The 17,187-nt window shown below is 40.6% G+C and overlaps 1 protein-coding gene across 2 annotated transcripts in view; it reads right to left on the reverse strand.

Moving 5' to 3' along the window:
• The window catches only part of DGKI (diacylglycerol kinase iota), a 196,126-nt gene that overhangs the window by 13,350 nt on the left and 165,589 nt on the right, over positions 1–17,187 (reverse strand). For both annotated transcript variants that reach the window (XM_081102141.1, XM_081102140.1), the window contains 2 exons: positions 4,405–4,442; positions 820–940 (listed from right to left, as the gene is read on the reverse strand). In XM_081102141.1, the coding sequence (XP_080958267.1) occupies positions 820–940; positions 4,405–4,442 (159 nt within the window). The remainder of the gene's footprint in view (positions 1–819; positions 941–4,404; positions 4,443–17,187) is intronic.

Consider the following 17,187-nt stretch of genomic DNA (forward strand, 5'->3'; position numbering starts at 1 on the left):
GGATGCAAAGCGGGTTGGCCACAGGCTCGCTGCTAGGGCTCACAACAAAGCCTCCAGGATCTCTCAGAGCTAAAGACTATTCCACTCTCTCCTGTGAAAACACAGGAGATCCCCCCCCCCGCCTTATTCCTATTCTTCATCCTAGAAACACTATAAACAAGGAAAGCTGTTACAAATGGTCAAGATGTGCTATTCAGCACGTGTGTATGCCTCTGAAGGACTTTTAGAGGAAGATGCTAAAAACTGAAAGCTGCTTCCAGCAAATGATATAACATCAAATTAGAGATGCAGGAGGAAGCTGCCCGGGAGGTGAGCATGTCCTGCTGCAGAGGACGTGAGGCTACTAGACGTTTCCGAGAGAATGAAGTGTGACTTGAGTTGAAAAGATGAGATTCAAAGAGCAAAAAATAAATAAAAGACTAGAAAGACAGGATAAATACTCTGATTAATGCTGAGAATGATTGGCTACAAATATAGATTAGATACCTGTCCCAACCAGTTAACTTCCCAAAACATAAAAGATCTTCCCCAAACAATAAAGCATATTATCCAGGCTGCATTGGTTTTTGTACATTATTTTTTTAATAAATACGCCCCCAAGTACCCTGTAATGATCTTGATATGAAAATAATTTCTACTCATTAACTGGTTAAGAGTACCCCGTGGCTGAGTGGTCTACTACAATCCCGCTGTCTCAAATAATCAGAGAGAGTCAGCTAGAAGTTGGAGAGCATTTCCACCATTCTGAAGCTGGCCTGGGTGGAAGTCAACTTACTAATTCAATCTGTTTGCTGGGTAAGTGATCTTGTGCCTACTCACCGTGATCAAGGATATATTTCACAATTTCCCCGTTGCCGGTTTTAGCTGCATGGTGAAGGAGTGAACAGTGGTCTGGTCCCTGAATTAGCAGACTGCCTCCATTTTTATAGCTTTCTATTAGCTGAAAAAGAGACAGATAAAAAGAAGCTCAGACCGAGGCCGGAACAAGAGAAACAGCTCACTGGTGATAAAATAAGAACAATGCAGCAAACCACAAATGTTTCTAGCCTCAGAGGACACAGAAACGTCAGAGCGATGAAGTAATCTTCCTCGATTGTGTGATAACTCAAATAGATGGCCAGTGTCTCACTAACTCCTGAGAGGGCATATGGGTGTTGAACATCCTAAGAAAACTGAAATATACCGAATCACTTATTTATTTTCCTGTGTGGTTTTTTTTTCTTTCTTTTTCTTGTCTGGGCACTGGTGCCTGTTCCAAGGGAGTGGAGGGTGGAGAAGAGAATAAGTTTTCCTACTTTGGCTCAGCTTTTTCTTGAGTGAAAGAATAATTATAGGCAGGATTAGTGTGGTGTCTGGTAGGTAACTCCTTTCCTTTAATCTCTTATAAACCTAGCTCCATAGAAGCTTCTTTCCATTTCCCTGTGAGAGATCACTGCACGCGAGCACACAGCATACACACACGCACACACAGGTATAGCTCCCTTCTTCATCCAGGTCTGCAGCCCAGCCGGTATGCATTCTGTTAATCACCCAACACCTACTCAACAAGGCTAGAGGTGATCTGCAGGATGAGAAACAGATTCAGAGAAAACAGTAGTAGAAACTCAAAATACCTAAAATATGAAACAGGCTAGGGGAAAAAACAGATTTTGCATCTTGAGAATAAGGTAGCTAATGATACAGTCTAAGTTTATGAAATATTAAAAATTATAGAAAGTGTAAATGGGTCCCTATTCTCTAAACTATGATATATCAGGATAAGAAGAGCCTTTTGGAGCTTCTAAAATGTAGTTTTAGGAGAAATGCCAAACAAATAACCCAGCAGGCAATAAGCAAAAGGAATGTGTCTACCACCAAGAAGTTAGATGGCACATTATAAAAAAATCAACATCTCCTATGGTTCAAAGTTCAAGCTTCTACTCAAATGCAGCCACAGCACTGCCATGTGTCAGATGCCAGGGAAGCAGATGAAAACAACACAGCCACTGGCCTCAAAGACCTCACAGTCCATGGGAGAGACAGATGTGGAAAGAATTATACCGGATGGGCTACCATGGGGCACCAGGAAAGCATGAAGTGGGGGATGGAAGACTTCCTAGGAAATAGATTCAAAAAAGAGTAGTTGAATGGAAACCAGGAACTTTCACCCTACACCAGGGCAGTAGGAAGAAGTAGCTAATAGTTTTCCGGTTAAGAGAAAACTAAGAGAATCCTGTTCTGTTTCACTGCATTGTCTCACAGTGACAGTCCCTTCCCTGGAACAGATCCACAAGGGATTCGGCTCAACCGAGTAGCACAGACCCAATCCATCAGCTGCCTTGATTCTGCCTTTCTGTGGTGTTTTTAGACACTGAGCAGTAAGTTAGTCTGTGGGCATCTTATGCAGCCCAGCTGCTCAAGACAGCTTTCCCACTGGGATGGCTCCTGGGGTCTTCTGTTTTCTGCTGATTTGTGCATTCTCTCTCTCTCTCTCTCTCTCTCTCTCTCTCTCTCTCTCTCTCTCTCTCTCTCACACACACACACACACACACACACAGCCAGTTTAATATTTAATATTTATTTTGCTTTCTACTTGGAATAGAAAAATGAAAGAAAATGGAGAAGAAGAAAAAATGGGAGAAGAAAAATACTAGAAAAAAAAGAGAAAAAAAGTAAGAAAGAAAAAGAAAAGAGTAAAAAAAGCCCACACCTAACTCTCCTGTATTTTATCTCTCAGTAAACAAGGTATTCTTGCATTCTTTCTTAGCCATTTTGGGAATAATTGGAATAGAGAATGTAATAAGACAACCGACTGAATATAGTTATTTCCTATATCTCAAATAATTCTCTATTAAGTACAAAATATTGTGGCGATATACCCACAGACCTGGAAAATTCATTGCCTAGACTAAAATCACGTACAAAATAAAATGAAAAGATTTCAAATGCACCATTTCCAGGATTACATGTTGAAAGATGACTGTTTATCAAGATGCTTGAAACTGTCTCACCAACTGTATTCTGCTAGTGACCTGTTAAAAATGGAGCAGAGGGCCAGGCTGTTATAGCTCAGTGGTTGAAGCATCGATCTATGAACCAGGAGGTCAAGGTTTGATTCCCTGTCAGGACACGTGCTCCGGGTGCGGGCTTGATCCCCAGTAGGGGGGCGTGCAGCAGGCAGACGATCATTCTCTCTCATTGATATTTCTATCCTTCTCCCTTCCTCTTTCTCTAAAATCAATAAAAACCTATTTTAAAAAATAAATGGAGCACAGAGGGTCTCAGTTTATTCGACAGTTGTGCCTCAGAAGAAACTGTGTTCAATGGCAGTGCTTCTCAGCTTTCTATAAGGCTTTTGGTTTCTGGATCTGCAATGGCACCATCCTCCACAGGCTGGTGAGGAAGGCATAACCTGGGCCCTTAGGGAGCTGCCCATATTACACAGCCGATCAATGGCAGTGTGGGCTTTACAAGGATAGATGGGCAGTCATAAGTCCCAAGGCCTGAAAAGGATATGGGACCAACTATAGCTTTTAGACGTTATAAACTGTATTATACTTTATAACAAATATTTACATTTCTACTATGTCTAGCTCTTAAAAATACACAGACTAACCCTATGCTAATAAAATAGCCAACACTTTAGAGTCCTTTCTATGTAATAGGAATAGTCAAGAGCTGTACTTGTTTTATTACATTTGATCCTCACAAAGTGAAGAGAGAGGCAATGCTATGATTCCATTTTAGAGATGATGAAAGTGAGGTACAAAGATAAAAAGTTGTTCAAAATCATGCATATAGGGAATGGCGGGCCAAGATCTGAACCCTGGCGGTCTGACTTCAGAATTGGCGTTCACTCTAGAGGCAGTGGTGGACACTTCCTTCCCTCTGAATTAAAATTCACCAGAAAGCAAAAGAACAAATTAAACTGTCTTGGTTTACCATGATTCCCAAAATACAAAACTTTAATAATGTTGGAAGACATAGGCTCTGGCCTGAGGAATGTATTTCTGGTTGTTGACCAGATAATTCTTACACTTGCATTTATTTTAAGACCTGTCTAAAAAGAAATCTTTAAGCTTCCAATATCAGCTTTCAGAGAAGAGGAATTCTGGGCACTGTGAGCGCTGTATCCTGGGGACATGCAGTCCATTTTTACTATTGAAGGCAAATTGCATGGTTATCTTACAGAAACCTTTTGCTGTTAGGAAGCATGGAGATGCTGGGAGGACTCCCCTAATCCTCTCTGTTTAATTCTCAAAAAAAAAGAAAAAAAAAGAAAAAGCATCCTTCCTCTTTCTACTAAGCCAGCACAGGCAGGGGGGTCTGATAAATGACATATGGGCTCATGAAAGTTTGGTGTGAAATGATGTTGACTTAAAGCTCTTAAAAATCAACAAAAAATTTGGTAGGAAGATGGCTTACCTTCATAAGATCACCAGTTATTACTGCCTGCAAAATTGCTGTGAAAGACAAAAGAGAGATGTCTCATTAGTAGAAGACCCTCTCCTTAAAATACTAAAAAGGCCTGGATCCATATTTTGCATACATAGTCTACAGTGGAGGCAGGGACCAGGGAAGGAGAATCATGCCAAAGGTTGAATCTTGGAATAGACTAAGGTCTTCTTTGCAGCCTTTCCCTACCTGGGCCCCATCCCCTATATAATTCTAGAGCCTACCAGAGTCCCCTCTGGCCCTGGTACAACAAAGAGAACATGAAATTTGGAGTCACACAGATTGGGTTCAGATCTTAACTCTGACACAAGCTGTGGAACACTGAGTGAACCATTTAACCCCTCTGAACCACAGTTTCCACATCTGTAAAACAGCAAGTCTAAATTTTGTAGGAATCCTGAAGGTATCAACTAAATCACATAAACATTTCTAACTCATCCACTGATGCCTAATCATCATTGGTTTTTGTTCCTTTCTTTCCATTTCCTTCCACTCTGTCCTCTTGGGGTTCAAAAAATCACCAGTATTTGTTGGTGTGTTTTATAATGATAAATAAATACCCACTGCTATGGAAATAAAGGGGACTAGAAAGAGTGAAGAGGAACCACATATATTTTAATTATGTTTTGAAGAAAATAGTCATCTAATTCAATGGTGACTCTTACAGAAAGAATTCTAAAAGTCTTGGTTAACCTAAACTAATTGTCCCGGGAGGAAAAAGAGAAGAGTATGTGCATGTCATGTGGGGTGTAGAATAGGAATGAGAAAATATGACTGATAAAAGAGGAACAGAATATACCTATGTCTAAGGGCAATTATGGTTTCTAGGGGGATTATATGCAATAGGTTGGAAATGGTGGCTTTTGAAATATAAATACCTAAAACTAAACCAAAGATAGATTATTTTAGGCTTTAATGTCACAAAAATTTAGAAGAAAATAATGTATTTTTCAAAGTGTCAATTTATTGTTCTTGTTTGAGTCGTCTCCCATTATAGGGTTAGCCAACAAGTCAGTATCATGCACCAAAGTACACGGAGCCTTTGACAGTCCCTGAGCAAAGCCCTCCAAACTTTTACACGGAGCATTGACGAGCCCTGAGGGACCAGAGGCAAAGGACCAGAGGCATGTTAAGCTCATTCACTGGCCCACGACCCAGTGCCTTCCCGCTGATCAAAGCAGAAGCCTTGAAAACCCACGGAAATGATGAGGGCTGCTTGAACATGGAGGAAGAAGGAAGAAGAAAGAATAGAGGAAAAGGGGGGAACAGGAAAGAGAGGGAAGAATGTTTCCATAACAAGCTGTAAGCAACATACTCATTCCATCTCCCTAAGGCACATGCACAATGCTGTGTACATCTCAATGCACAACAGGTAGTTGTTGGATGGGCTGAAAAGATGGCAAAGAGAAAGGAGAAAAGGAGAGAGATAAAAATAAGACAAGAGGAGTTAATAAAATATTAGGTCAAAAGAACCTAAGAAAACGTGTCTCATTCTTCATATTATGGATGGACACTGGGGTTCAGAGTAAAGTGACTCTCTTGGGGCACAGAGCTAGTGGTCGTCCAGTCATCACCATCATGCAGGTCCCTGTGTCCAGTCCAGGTCTCTATCTAGTGCCCTCTGTGAGCTCACAATGCAAGGTCTACTAGAGGCGTATAGAAAATAGAAGAAAATAGTCTCTATAGGTTATAAAGCTTATAGTGTTGTGGAAAAGGCACTGGATTGGAGTCTTAATTCTAATATCTGTAATTTACTAGATAAGTTTAACAGCTGTCCTGCTCATCTCTCTGTAGTAGGGATAAAACAAACAAACAAAAAAGCTTTATAAATAGATATGTAATATTACCAGAGGGGTAGCTTTCAGGACTTTTGAGACTATACATGAAAATGGCATGCAAACACTTCAGAAAGGAGCCTAGCAACAGGGTAAAATTGGTGTGTGGAGTCAAGCAGACATAGCTCTGTTAATACAGTGCCCATCAGGTGAAGGCTCTGCTGAAGAAACCAAAGGGATGCTGTGTAACTCCAAGATGTAAAGCCTACCTCAGAGTCAGGGAGGGAGAGGCCGAAGAAAATATTAGTGATTGCAAGTATAAGAAAACAAATCAGCTTGGACTTTTATGCTACAGGATGCTCTCTTCACTGAAGTAGATTACCCATATTAGGAAAGAATTGAGGTAAGGGAAATTGCCTGAGCGGGCAGTTAATGCAGAGCTGAAACTCACACACACTTGTTCAAAGTAGCATACAGCCTATGGTTTTCAAGATCATATTAAAACCTTTCCCAGAAATTAAAAGAAAAAAAAGAGAGAAATAGAGGGAAAAAAGCAATAAAGGAGAGAGAAAAGAAAAATGAATTCATTAACTTAAAGCACTTGTGTAATAAAATTTGGTGTAAGTAATAAATCAAGACAATGAAGGAATTCCCCAGGACCAAGTCTATTTAAGTAAAAAGTGAATGGAAGGAAGGAAGGAAGGATGGAAGGGAGGGGAGGAGAAAGGAAAGGGGGGAGGGAGGGAGGGAGGGAAGGAAGGAAGGAAGGAAAGAAGGAAGGAAGGAAGGAAGGAAGGGAAGAAGGGGAAGCGGGCGGGGGAGTTTCTTAGATGAAGTAAAGCTTAAGCCAACTCTTCCATGATAAGTAGAAGTAATTAGCAAAGGAGGTTTGGAAAATTCTTGCAAAATAAAGGTAGGATATGAACAAAGACCTGGAAGTTACAAGTCATGGTGTCTGAGGGAACCTGCAAAGAGCTGCATGTGAGCACATCTGAGGTGGAGAGTGGTCTCGGGCAATGTGCCACAGTCACAGGGACCACTCCAGTGAGCACCATTTATGTCCGGAGAAGGCACTTGGACTTTATCTCAGGGGATGAGGTGCTACTGAAGAGCTAAAAGTACATGAATGTTCTCAAGCATGCCAGTATGACTCTGCTCCTCCCCTCCTAGAAACCTGCTCTCGGCTCATGTTCTCCAGATTGCCCACATTATAGCCCCCTTCAGTTTCTACCCCAGACTCATCACAAGCATTGTGATTTATGTCTTCATTTCCAACAGCCTCCCAGCTTAAAGTCTACACGAGCAGGTAGATCATATAACAGAATCATAACCATGAATAATTTCCAATTGCACTGGAGATAGAAAGCATGAATATTTATTTTAAGTCAAGCAATACACCCAAGGGTAGCTATTATGCAAACATTATTAAGCACAAGGCCCACTTCTCTCTCCTGATTAATGTCCTTCCCCATGAACACTGTTGTTGAAAATTTCCTCTGCATAAAGAAAGCCTGAATCCATTAGTCGCAACTCCAGATAATAACCTTCTGAAAGATCAAGCTCAAAAACAAATAATTGAGTTGTTCTGATTATAGTATTACCCCTTATTATTTCTTGAGCTCTGAGTTTGTCTTCTTGCCTGTCTTAAAACTCCTTTACACTGAAGAAGCAATGCCCCAAGTGCAAAGAAGCAAAAGAAGTCAAATTATTAATGGAACAAAAGATTGATAAGTAAATGAATAAATTCCTGGGCAATTAACGTCACATAAACTTAGGTAGTTAGAAATGTAAGGGGGTAGAGAACTGAGAACTGTGTCATTTTTAGAGGCTAGAAGTTGAATCATTAGTTCACCTGAAATGATTTCTTTTTCCTTCAGTGCTATGCCTTCCAATAAATGGCTGTCCAGTAAACATCCCAAGGCAGAATACTAGAACTGAGAAGTCAAGATGGCCAGGAAGGAATCTGTTTTCAGTCTCTGTTCCTGAGACCTGGATTCCCCAGAGTCAAGACATCCTCAGACATCCATGCATGGAAGAAAAAATGGCCTCTCCCCTGGAATCAGTGTAGGGACAAACCAGTGCCTGGGGCCGCTGGCTGGCCTGCCTGCTCCTGCCATGCCAAACCCTGTCAAGGATGTGGAAATATAACTACAAAATACACGCCATCCTATCAGGAAACTGACATTTTGGCAAGAAATCCAAAGTAGGAAGGGATATAGCGTAATTGAATCTAGACTTATACTGACTGGGTTTAAGCCATTAACTAGATATAACCTTGGGTTAGTTACCAAGCTTCAGTCCTCTTATTAGGTAAACGGAGAACAAGTGGGTTCTTTTGAGCCTCTGCCTTGCAAATGAGCTCAAGGAACAGAGAATCTGACCATTACAGTCTTCTGTGTAGAACACCATGGAATGCTCATTTTTTAACCCCATTACACTGAGAAAGCACCATTTTGCATCTGTGAGATGAGGTTAGACGAAGGCCAATTACAGCTCTAGAATTTGGCGTAGGACTACTTCCATAGGGATACTTTACAGCTGTGATTCTTGCTTTGCAGATGAAAATATTTAAGAACAAAACACACACAGAACTTGGCAAAGCCACATATTTGCTTGTAATTCTCAATAAATCAACTGAAATAACTACATTATTATATATCAAAGAGAGTTTCAATAAATTAGTCTATTGAAAAATTTTAATCTTTCAGGTTCAGTTACTTTCAAATTTTTAAATAATTTTATTGCCAAATTATATTCTCCTAATGACAGAAATCACCGAAATCTTTTTTTTTTTTTTAATTCTGGGGAAAAAAAATTAAAAGTAAAAACAGAAACCACTGAACAAACAGAGGCTTGTGGAGACTCAGGGGGCAAAATCAGTTGACTCACTGGGAATCATAAATATATATCTAACGTTGCCAAGTTCCGCATATATTTTACTCCTAAATATTTTTATCTGCAAAGCAAGAATGACAGCCTAAAATGACCCTTTCAGAAGTTGTCATATTCCACATTCTGCAGCCGTATTTAGCCTTAGGCTAACCCTCTCCATTCATAAATGAGGAAACTGGGCCTTGAGAAGTGACTTGACATTTCCAAGGTCACACAGTTAGAATCCAGCTCAGGAAAAGAGGGACTTTGGTTATTTTATTTTATTTTTTGTTTCTTTTATATTTTCTTTTCTTTTATTGTTTCTAACCTCTGGCTCACAGTTCTTTCCACCACGCAATTTCTCCTTGGTTTAACTTGGAGCAGGATGGACAAAAGTGAAAACAAATGGCCCCAGATAAAAGTTTCATGAATTCATCACATACAAAATGAAGTCAATTTGTGGCTTTCAGTGGCGATTCTATGATGCCAAAGGAGACACTGAATAGTGAGCACACCAGGGCAAATGTTGTTTACCTTTTCCTCAAGCTCAACATCACTGGAGTCTTCATATTTTTCCTTTATTCAAAGTTACTTACAGCTTAGCCACCAGAAAGCTGGCGCTGACAGCTGCCCAAGCACCCACTTCTGTGACATCCATATTCTGCATAGATTTTCCATAGCAGACTTATTTCTCTGCTTTATGAGCAGCCAACACCCACAGTACATGAGCAACAAACTGTGAAGGCTTAGCTCCCCAAAATGAAATTTAAGATAATCATCAAACACAGCAAAGGTAATCTAACACACACACTGTGATTATGCTAATTAGGCATAGATGAGAAACAGTTTGTGAAAATGACTGTAATTAATATTATTTTGCATAGTCATATCAAACAAGTCTAAGATGAAGTGAGAGAAAGGAGCATTTAAATATTTCTAAAGACCTCTGCATTTTAATCGAGGCCTAGAGGAGGTTTTGAAAGTTGATAATAAGATATGTGTCAAGTTATTTGTTAATAATAATAGGTTAAAATTCTGAGAGTTTTTTAATAATATAGAAAAGTTCCAAGATTATTCTTATAATAACAAACACATTTGTATCAGTTCTCTGTTAGCAAACCATCCCAAAACATAGATGTTTAAAACAACAATGATTTATTTTGATCAAAAATGTGCAATTTGGGCTGGATTCAGCAGAAACAGTTTGTCTCTGTTCCACCTGGCATCAGCTGGGGAAGCCCCACTGAAAGCTGAGAGATCCACTTTCAAAATGGTAGCTGAGTGCTGGCTTCAGCTAGGAACTTTGGTTCCTCTTCTGCGGGTCTCCTCGGGCTGCTTGGACTTCCTCCTGAAATGGTGGCTGAGTTTAAAAAGCAACCTTCATAAGGAGAGCCTAATGGAAGTCATGTTGCCTTGGAAATCACATGGTATCACTTCTGCTGTCATCTCAATTTTGTCCACATTCAAGAGAGCGGACGTAGACCCCATATCTTAATGGAAAGAGTGTCAAAGTCACATTGAAGAAGACTGTGGGATGGATGATAAGGCGATCACCGTTTGGGGAAAGTACAATCTGTCTCATCACACCTGTGCACTGTGATGTCCATTGAGTCAGGGGATTTGTTGACTCCCAGGGAGCATTGGGAAAAGGCCACGAACAGGAAAAGGCCTTTGCTACCTGTGCCACTGTAGGAGTGTATTTTGCATACAATATCATCTGTTTTATGTCCTGAGTATCTCAGCAGAAAAATAAAAGTGGCTGAGAACTGCTCACCTGAAGGACCAGCTTTTTGCAGCAGGAAGAAGAAAGGTAAGAAGACCAGGCAGGCAGACAATTGTTTGTAGAATTGAATTAGTAATTCTATCTAAGGAAGCTCAATCCAGAATCTCCATTTAATAATCAGATGTGAGAGAAGAGACTGCTTGGCTGGAGGAGGCAGGAGAGGAGGGAAGAATCACTTACTGAACTCTAGTCCTTTATCCCTCACACTCAGCCTACCAGCTTCCCCTCCATCGCCGAAATATGGAGGATGCAGAGCACACATCTGACAAATCTTATTATCCTCTTATCATCATTGGGATTAATCCATCAGTGGCAACTAAAAGGCCATTCAATGCGGCAGTGGTCTAATATTCAAACACCACCTGTGCCAAATCTCTCTTAAAGTATAACCGTAGATGGGAGACAAGACATAAAGAGGTTTTGCTTCTGTCTAATGACAGAGTTAATCCTCCACTTCAATTAGTCCCTGCTAAGTGAATGCGTGAATGTATATGGGTTCTTTCCATCCGCTGCAGCAATCCTTTTGAAGCTACTATTAGCATGGAAGAGGTTTCCTGTTTGGAGAAAAAACAAACAGCTCCCATCCAGTGTTCCCTCCTGGCAGAAAAACTCCACCTTGCTGCCAGAGGCCCGGGACAGTTCCCTTCCGAAACAGTCCGTTCCCCTTCCCTTATTCACCCCTGGAATTGGCTAGAAAAGTGCAGGGACCAGATGTCTCTCCCCAAATTCCATTTGTTTATGTGTTGTTGTGAAATTGTTCTTTGGTTGTTTCACATACCCAAGTCCCATCACTGCAATTAAGCCACAAGCATGAGAACCGGGATTTGATTGATTATTTTTTCTTTGTTTTATCCAGACTTCATCCTTCACTGAAAACTTCTTAGTACAGGAAGTATGTGAAGTACTTAATAAATACTTGGTAGATACTGGTGGCCTGGTGATTCAACTAGCCGTCATTTCAAAGTTCTTTGAACCCTGGATCAAGGCAGATGTTCCAGGAGGTAAAAGAGACCCACTTGACTGGCCCCTGCTGAACCTAGTCATCAATTTTGGGGTTGGAAATGTTTTAAAATCTTTTTGGTATCTTGCCCTAACCAGTTTGGCTCAGTGGATAGAGCGTCGGCCTGCAGACTGAAGGGTCTCAGGTTCGATTCTGGTCAAGGGCATGTACCTGGGTTTCGGGCACATCCCTAGCAGGGAGTGTGCAGGAGCAGCTGATCGATGTTCCTCTCTCATCGATGTTTCTCTCTCATCGATGTTTTTAACTCTCTATCCCTCTCCCTTCCTCTCTGTAAAAAATCAATAAAATATATTTTAAAAAATAAAAAAATAAAATAAAATCTTTTTGGTATCTAATGGTGCTTATCAGATGCACTGAAATACCATTGCAAATATCTCAACAGACCAGAACTGCTTATATTACACATCAAACCAGAGTCCTGTACTAAGCAATAATGCATGTTACTTCCTAGAACATCAGTAGCAAGCTTGGATTAGTGTTACAATTTTGTGGGTTTATTTATTTATTTATTTATTTATTTTAGCATTAGGTGAGTGAAGACAGGTTCACAGGTTCAGGGGCCAATTGGATTCACATTCTTCCACTGTCACAGTATGTTACTTTCATCCAGTTGTGTAAAATTTGTGCCAACAGTCAGAGGGGGGCCAGAAAGGTTGGGGAATATATCTTCTTAAGAATCTATACAATTGAGGAGAAACCAAGATGATGGCATAAGTAAACATTTGAAATTGCTGCCTTGCACAACCACTTCAAAAATACAACTAAAAGACAAAACGGACATCATCCAGAACCACAGGAAGGCTGGCTGAGTGGAAATTCTACAACTAGAAGGAAAGAGAAAAGCACACTGAGACTCAGAGGAGGTACAGAAGTAAAGTGCAGAGGTACAGAGGCGCACGTGGAAAGGGCTGACAACTGAGGACACGGTTGTCTTTTTCAATTGGGAGGGAGTCTCAAGCTCCCAATGGCTCTGAACGCCAGTTCCAGGTGATTCTCCGGGGACCCAGACTCATACGGGGAGAAACTGGACTGTCTGGCATTGGTCGGAACTCGAGGGCGGCTTTCTCTCAGAGGTGCTTGCAGTGATTACTGGGACACTGAGATGAGGGGCCTCTTAGGGTAGGGCTGAGGATCAGCCATAGCTGTTTGCTCCACCCTGTTGATTCCCTGAGACCCCGCCCCACCCAAGCTGTGCGCAGAGGCTTTTGCATATGAATGCCCTGGCCCTTTGCAATCTAAAATTACCTAACAAACTGCAGCTGTGTCAGAGAGACCCAAAACATCCAAAAGAAGGCCCAAGGCCCCACAGCAGCTTGCATTGCTTAATAGTTGGGCCTCATTTGGGCATCTCCAAACCCCAAACAAAGAAGAGGAATCTTCAGATCTCTCCGTAGCTCCTGCTGGGTAGCTTCAGGCAGAGGCTAAATTAGCACCTCCTTAGAGATCCAAGAGCCAGTGTACCCAGTGGTCAGAGGAGGACCATCCAGATTACAGCTCCTCAGATCCATAAGGGACACACTCAGGGGGCAGACTCAGGGAGCACCAAAGCCCCACTGAAGCAAGTCTTGCCCCCATAAGTGTGTCTCCAGCACAGAAGTTTTCCCACCATAACCACTGCTGATTCTCACAGCCAATTGGCCTGGAGGTCAATTCCTCCCAGTGATACCTACAACAATCAAGGCTTAACTACAACAAGACTGTGCACAAAGCCCACAAAGGGGTGCACCAAGAGTGTCCACCTTAGGTAATTGGGGAGGCTGAGCCACTGGGCCATACAGGACACCTAGCACAGAAAGCCACTCTACCAACACAGGGAAGCAGCCAAAATGCAAAGACAAAGAAACAGGTCACAAATGACATAAATGGAGGAAAGCAAACTACTGGATATAGAGTTCAAAACCATGGTTGTAAGGTTTTTCAAGAATTTTCTAGAAACCGCCAATAAATTTAGTGAGACCCTCGATAAATCTAGTGAGACCCTGAAAGATATGAAAAAGGACCAACTAGAAAGTAAGCATACACTGACTGAAATAAAAAATATTATACAGAGATCCAACAGCAGACTAGAGGATCCCAAGAATCAAGTCAAACATTTGAAATACAAAGAAGCAAAAAACACCCAACTGGAAAAACAAAAAGAAAAAAGAATCCAAAAATATGAAGATAGTATAAGGAGCTTCTGGGACAATTTCAAGTGTACCAACATCTGAATTATGGGTGTACCAGAAGAAGAGAGAGAGAGAGAGCAAGATATTGAAAACCTATTTGAAGAAATAATGACAGAAAACTTCCCCTACCTGGCAAAAGAAATAGACTTACAAGTCCAGGATGCACAGAGAACCCCAAACAAAAGGAATCCAAAGAGGACCACACCAAGATACATCATAATTAAAATGCCAAGAGCAAAAGACAAAGAGAGAATCTGAAAAGCAGCAAGAGAAAAACAGTTAGTTACCTACAAGGGAGTACCCATACGACTGTCAGCTGGTTTCTCAACAGAAACTATGCAGGCCAGAAGGGAGTGGCAAGAAATATTCAAAGTGATGAATAGCAAGAACCTACAACCAAGATTACTTTACCCAGCAAAGCTATTATTCAGAATAGAAGGTCAGATAAAGAGCTTCACAGATAAGAAAAAGCTAAAGGAGTTCATCACCACCAAACCAGTATTATATGAAATGCTAAAAGGTATCGTTTAAGAAGAGGAAGAAGAAGAAAAAGGTAAGGATGCAAATTATGAACAACAAATACATATCTATCAACAAGTGAATCTAAAAATCAAGTGAATAAATAATTTGATGAACAGAATAAACTGGTGAATATAATAGAATCAGGGGCATAGAAAGGGAGTGGACTTACAATTCTCAGGGGGGAAAGGATGTGGGGGGGTGCGGGAAGAGACTGGACAAAAATCATACACCTATGGATGAGGACAGGGGAGGGGGTAAGGGCAGAGGGTGGGGAGGGAACCGGGTGGAGGGGAGCTATGGGGGGGGAAAAAGAGGAACAACTGTAATAATCTGAACAATAAAGATTTAATTTAAACAAAAAAAAAAGAATCTATACAACTGCCCTGGCCAGGGTAGCTCAGTTGGTTAGAACATCGTCTTTTTACACCCCAGTTTTGGGCTTGATCCCGGGTCAGGGCACATAAAAGAATCAATCAATGAATGCATAAATAAAGTAGAATAACAAATAAATATCTCTCTCTCTCTCTCTCTCTCATCAATTTAAAAAAAATAATTTTTTAATCCTCCCCCGAGGATATTTTTCCATTGATTTTTAGAGAGAGTGGAAGAGAGAGGGAACGACAGAAATATCAATGTGATAAAAACACACCAATTGGTTGCCTCCTGCACGAGCCCTGACCAGGGCCCAGGCTAGGCAAGGTACATGCCCCTGACGGGAATAGAACCCAGACGAGTAGGTCCCCAGGCCAACATTTTATCCACTGAGCCAAACCAGCTAGGGCCAAGTTAAAAAAATTTTAAAAACTATCTATACAACTCAAAATTAATGTTTTCTGTAGCAATGCTGTATTATCAACTTTGTATATAGTAGGTCAACATTTTTTTTACATAGTACTACCTTCAAGAGTAATATCCAACTATTCCCTTAAAACTAAAAAAATATAAATTTATTTTTAGCATCAATATTACAGAATTCCTTGAACTATTTTTGTTCAATAAATGTTAAGCTTCTACCCTCAGGGAGGATTTTTCACATTTGTAAAAGTTTTTAAATCTGACTACACCTTACTAAAATTCATGAACCCAAAACAATTATAGTACACATAATACTCTTTGTCCTTCTTAACCTTTGAATCAAGTAATACCTATTAAAATGCTTAGTACATTGAAAACTACTTCAGCAATGTAAGAGATTTTAAAACAAAATTCAAGAATTCTCTCAAGGTCCTTTGTCCCCAGATTGTTGAGAAAATGTCATTGAGATCAACAGATTTTGTTTATTTCTGTTTTCCTGGCCTTTGGATGATAAGGCTCTAATCCTGAGAGGGTAAGAGAAGTAGAAGAACCAATAAATAAGGCCCTTGTGAGCCTCACAAATGAGTGGAAGGTACCAAGTCAGGGCCTTAGCACCTCATGACTTTCCTGGCGGATCTTAGAGATAGCATCAGGGCATCTGGCTGCATCCCTTCCCTCAAGGTCAGGCCGCATCCTTCCTGTGATAGGTCCCTGGCACTCATTTGATGTATTTAACAGTGTCCTTCAGGACCTCTAAAAGGAACTTAGGTTGGAAAAGTATGCTCATGTGTCTCTCAGTGATATCTGTGCACAGAACTGATGCGGCCTGAAAGTGATGGATGGTGACTGGTTTTAACCAAACATCAAGACTGCATGGGAAATGGTGTTTAAGGCCGGGATCCAAGTACAAATAAATGTGTTCTGGAGCTTAAGAGATGATCGCTGTATGGGTCATCCGGCTCCAGGTGCACATGAAGCACCTTATCATCACCCAGCAGCACTCTGACCACTCAGTAACCTGAGGGCCTTTTTCACCGAGAAGATCAGATTTAGCCAAAAACTAAATTGGAACAAAAGTAAAGCCAAGGAGGAGTTAATAGAGCAAAGGTCACTTTCAGAGACATACACCAGCAAAATGCCCATCTAGCAAAAAGTGTACAATTTAAAATAAAGATAGAACTGTAGAGCCTGCTCTCACTCATAAGTGTAAATATAGATGGGATAATTTGTATTTGCAATTCAGTTATAATAGGACACTGATTTTGAATCTTCCCTTTAATATCAGCATACGACAGATATTAACTGAAATGTAGAAAAAGTAAGCATTTTATTTCATTGACATGAAAAGTCTTTCACTTCAATGCTATGCTAAATTGACTAAGCAATAACACCTTAGAAGCAAGAATCAGAAAGTAAATGGTTAGTTCAGAAGCTTGCTCAAAAGATCCAAAATAGAATAGGCTTCAGTATATGAATAAAACCTTAATGATATTTATTACAGAGCAGATTTTACTGTCCAGTTGCTGTGAAGAGAAATAAAATGGAGATAAAATCTTCATTCTCTGTAGTAATGCATATACTCTTTTTTAAAATTTATTTTAGAGAAAGAGAGAGACATTGATTTGTTGTTCCACTTATGTATGCATTCATTGGTTGATTCTTGTACGTGCCCTGACTGGGGATCAAACGCACATCCTTAGCATATCGGGTTGATGCTCTAACCAACTGAGCTACCCGGCCAAGGGGTGATGCATATACTCTTAAGAAAAGTAGGAGTCTCTATAACATCAGACATGTGTATTTACACATCCAAATGTA

This window comes from Myotis nattereri, assembly GCF_964212035.1.
Source record: "Myotis nattereri genome assembly, chromosome: 11".
Classification (NCBI taxonomy): Eukaryota; Metazoa; Chordata; class Mammalia; order Chiroptera; family Vespertilionidae; genus Myotis; species Myotis nattereri.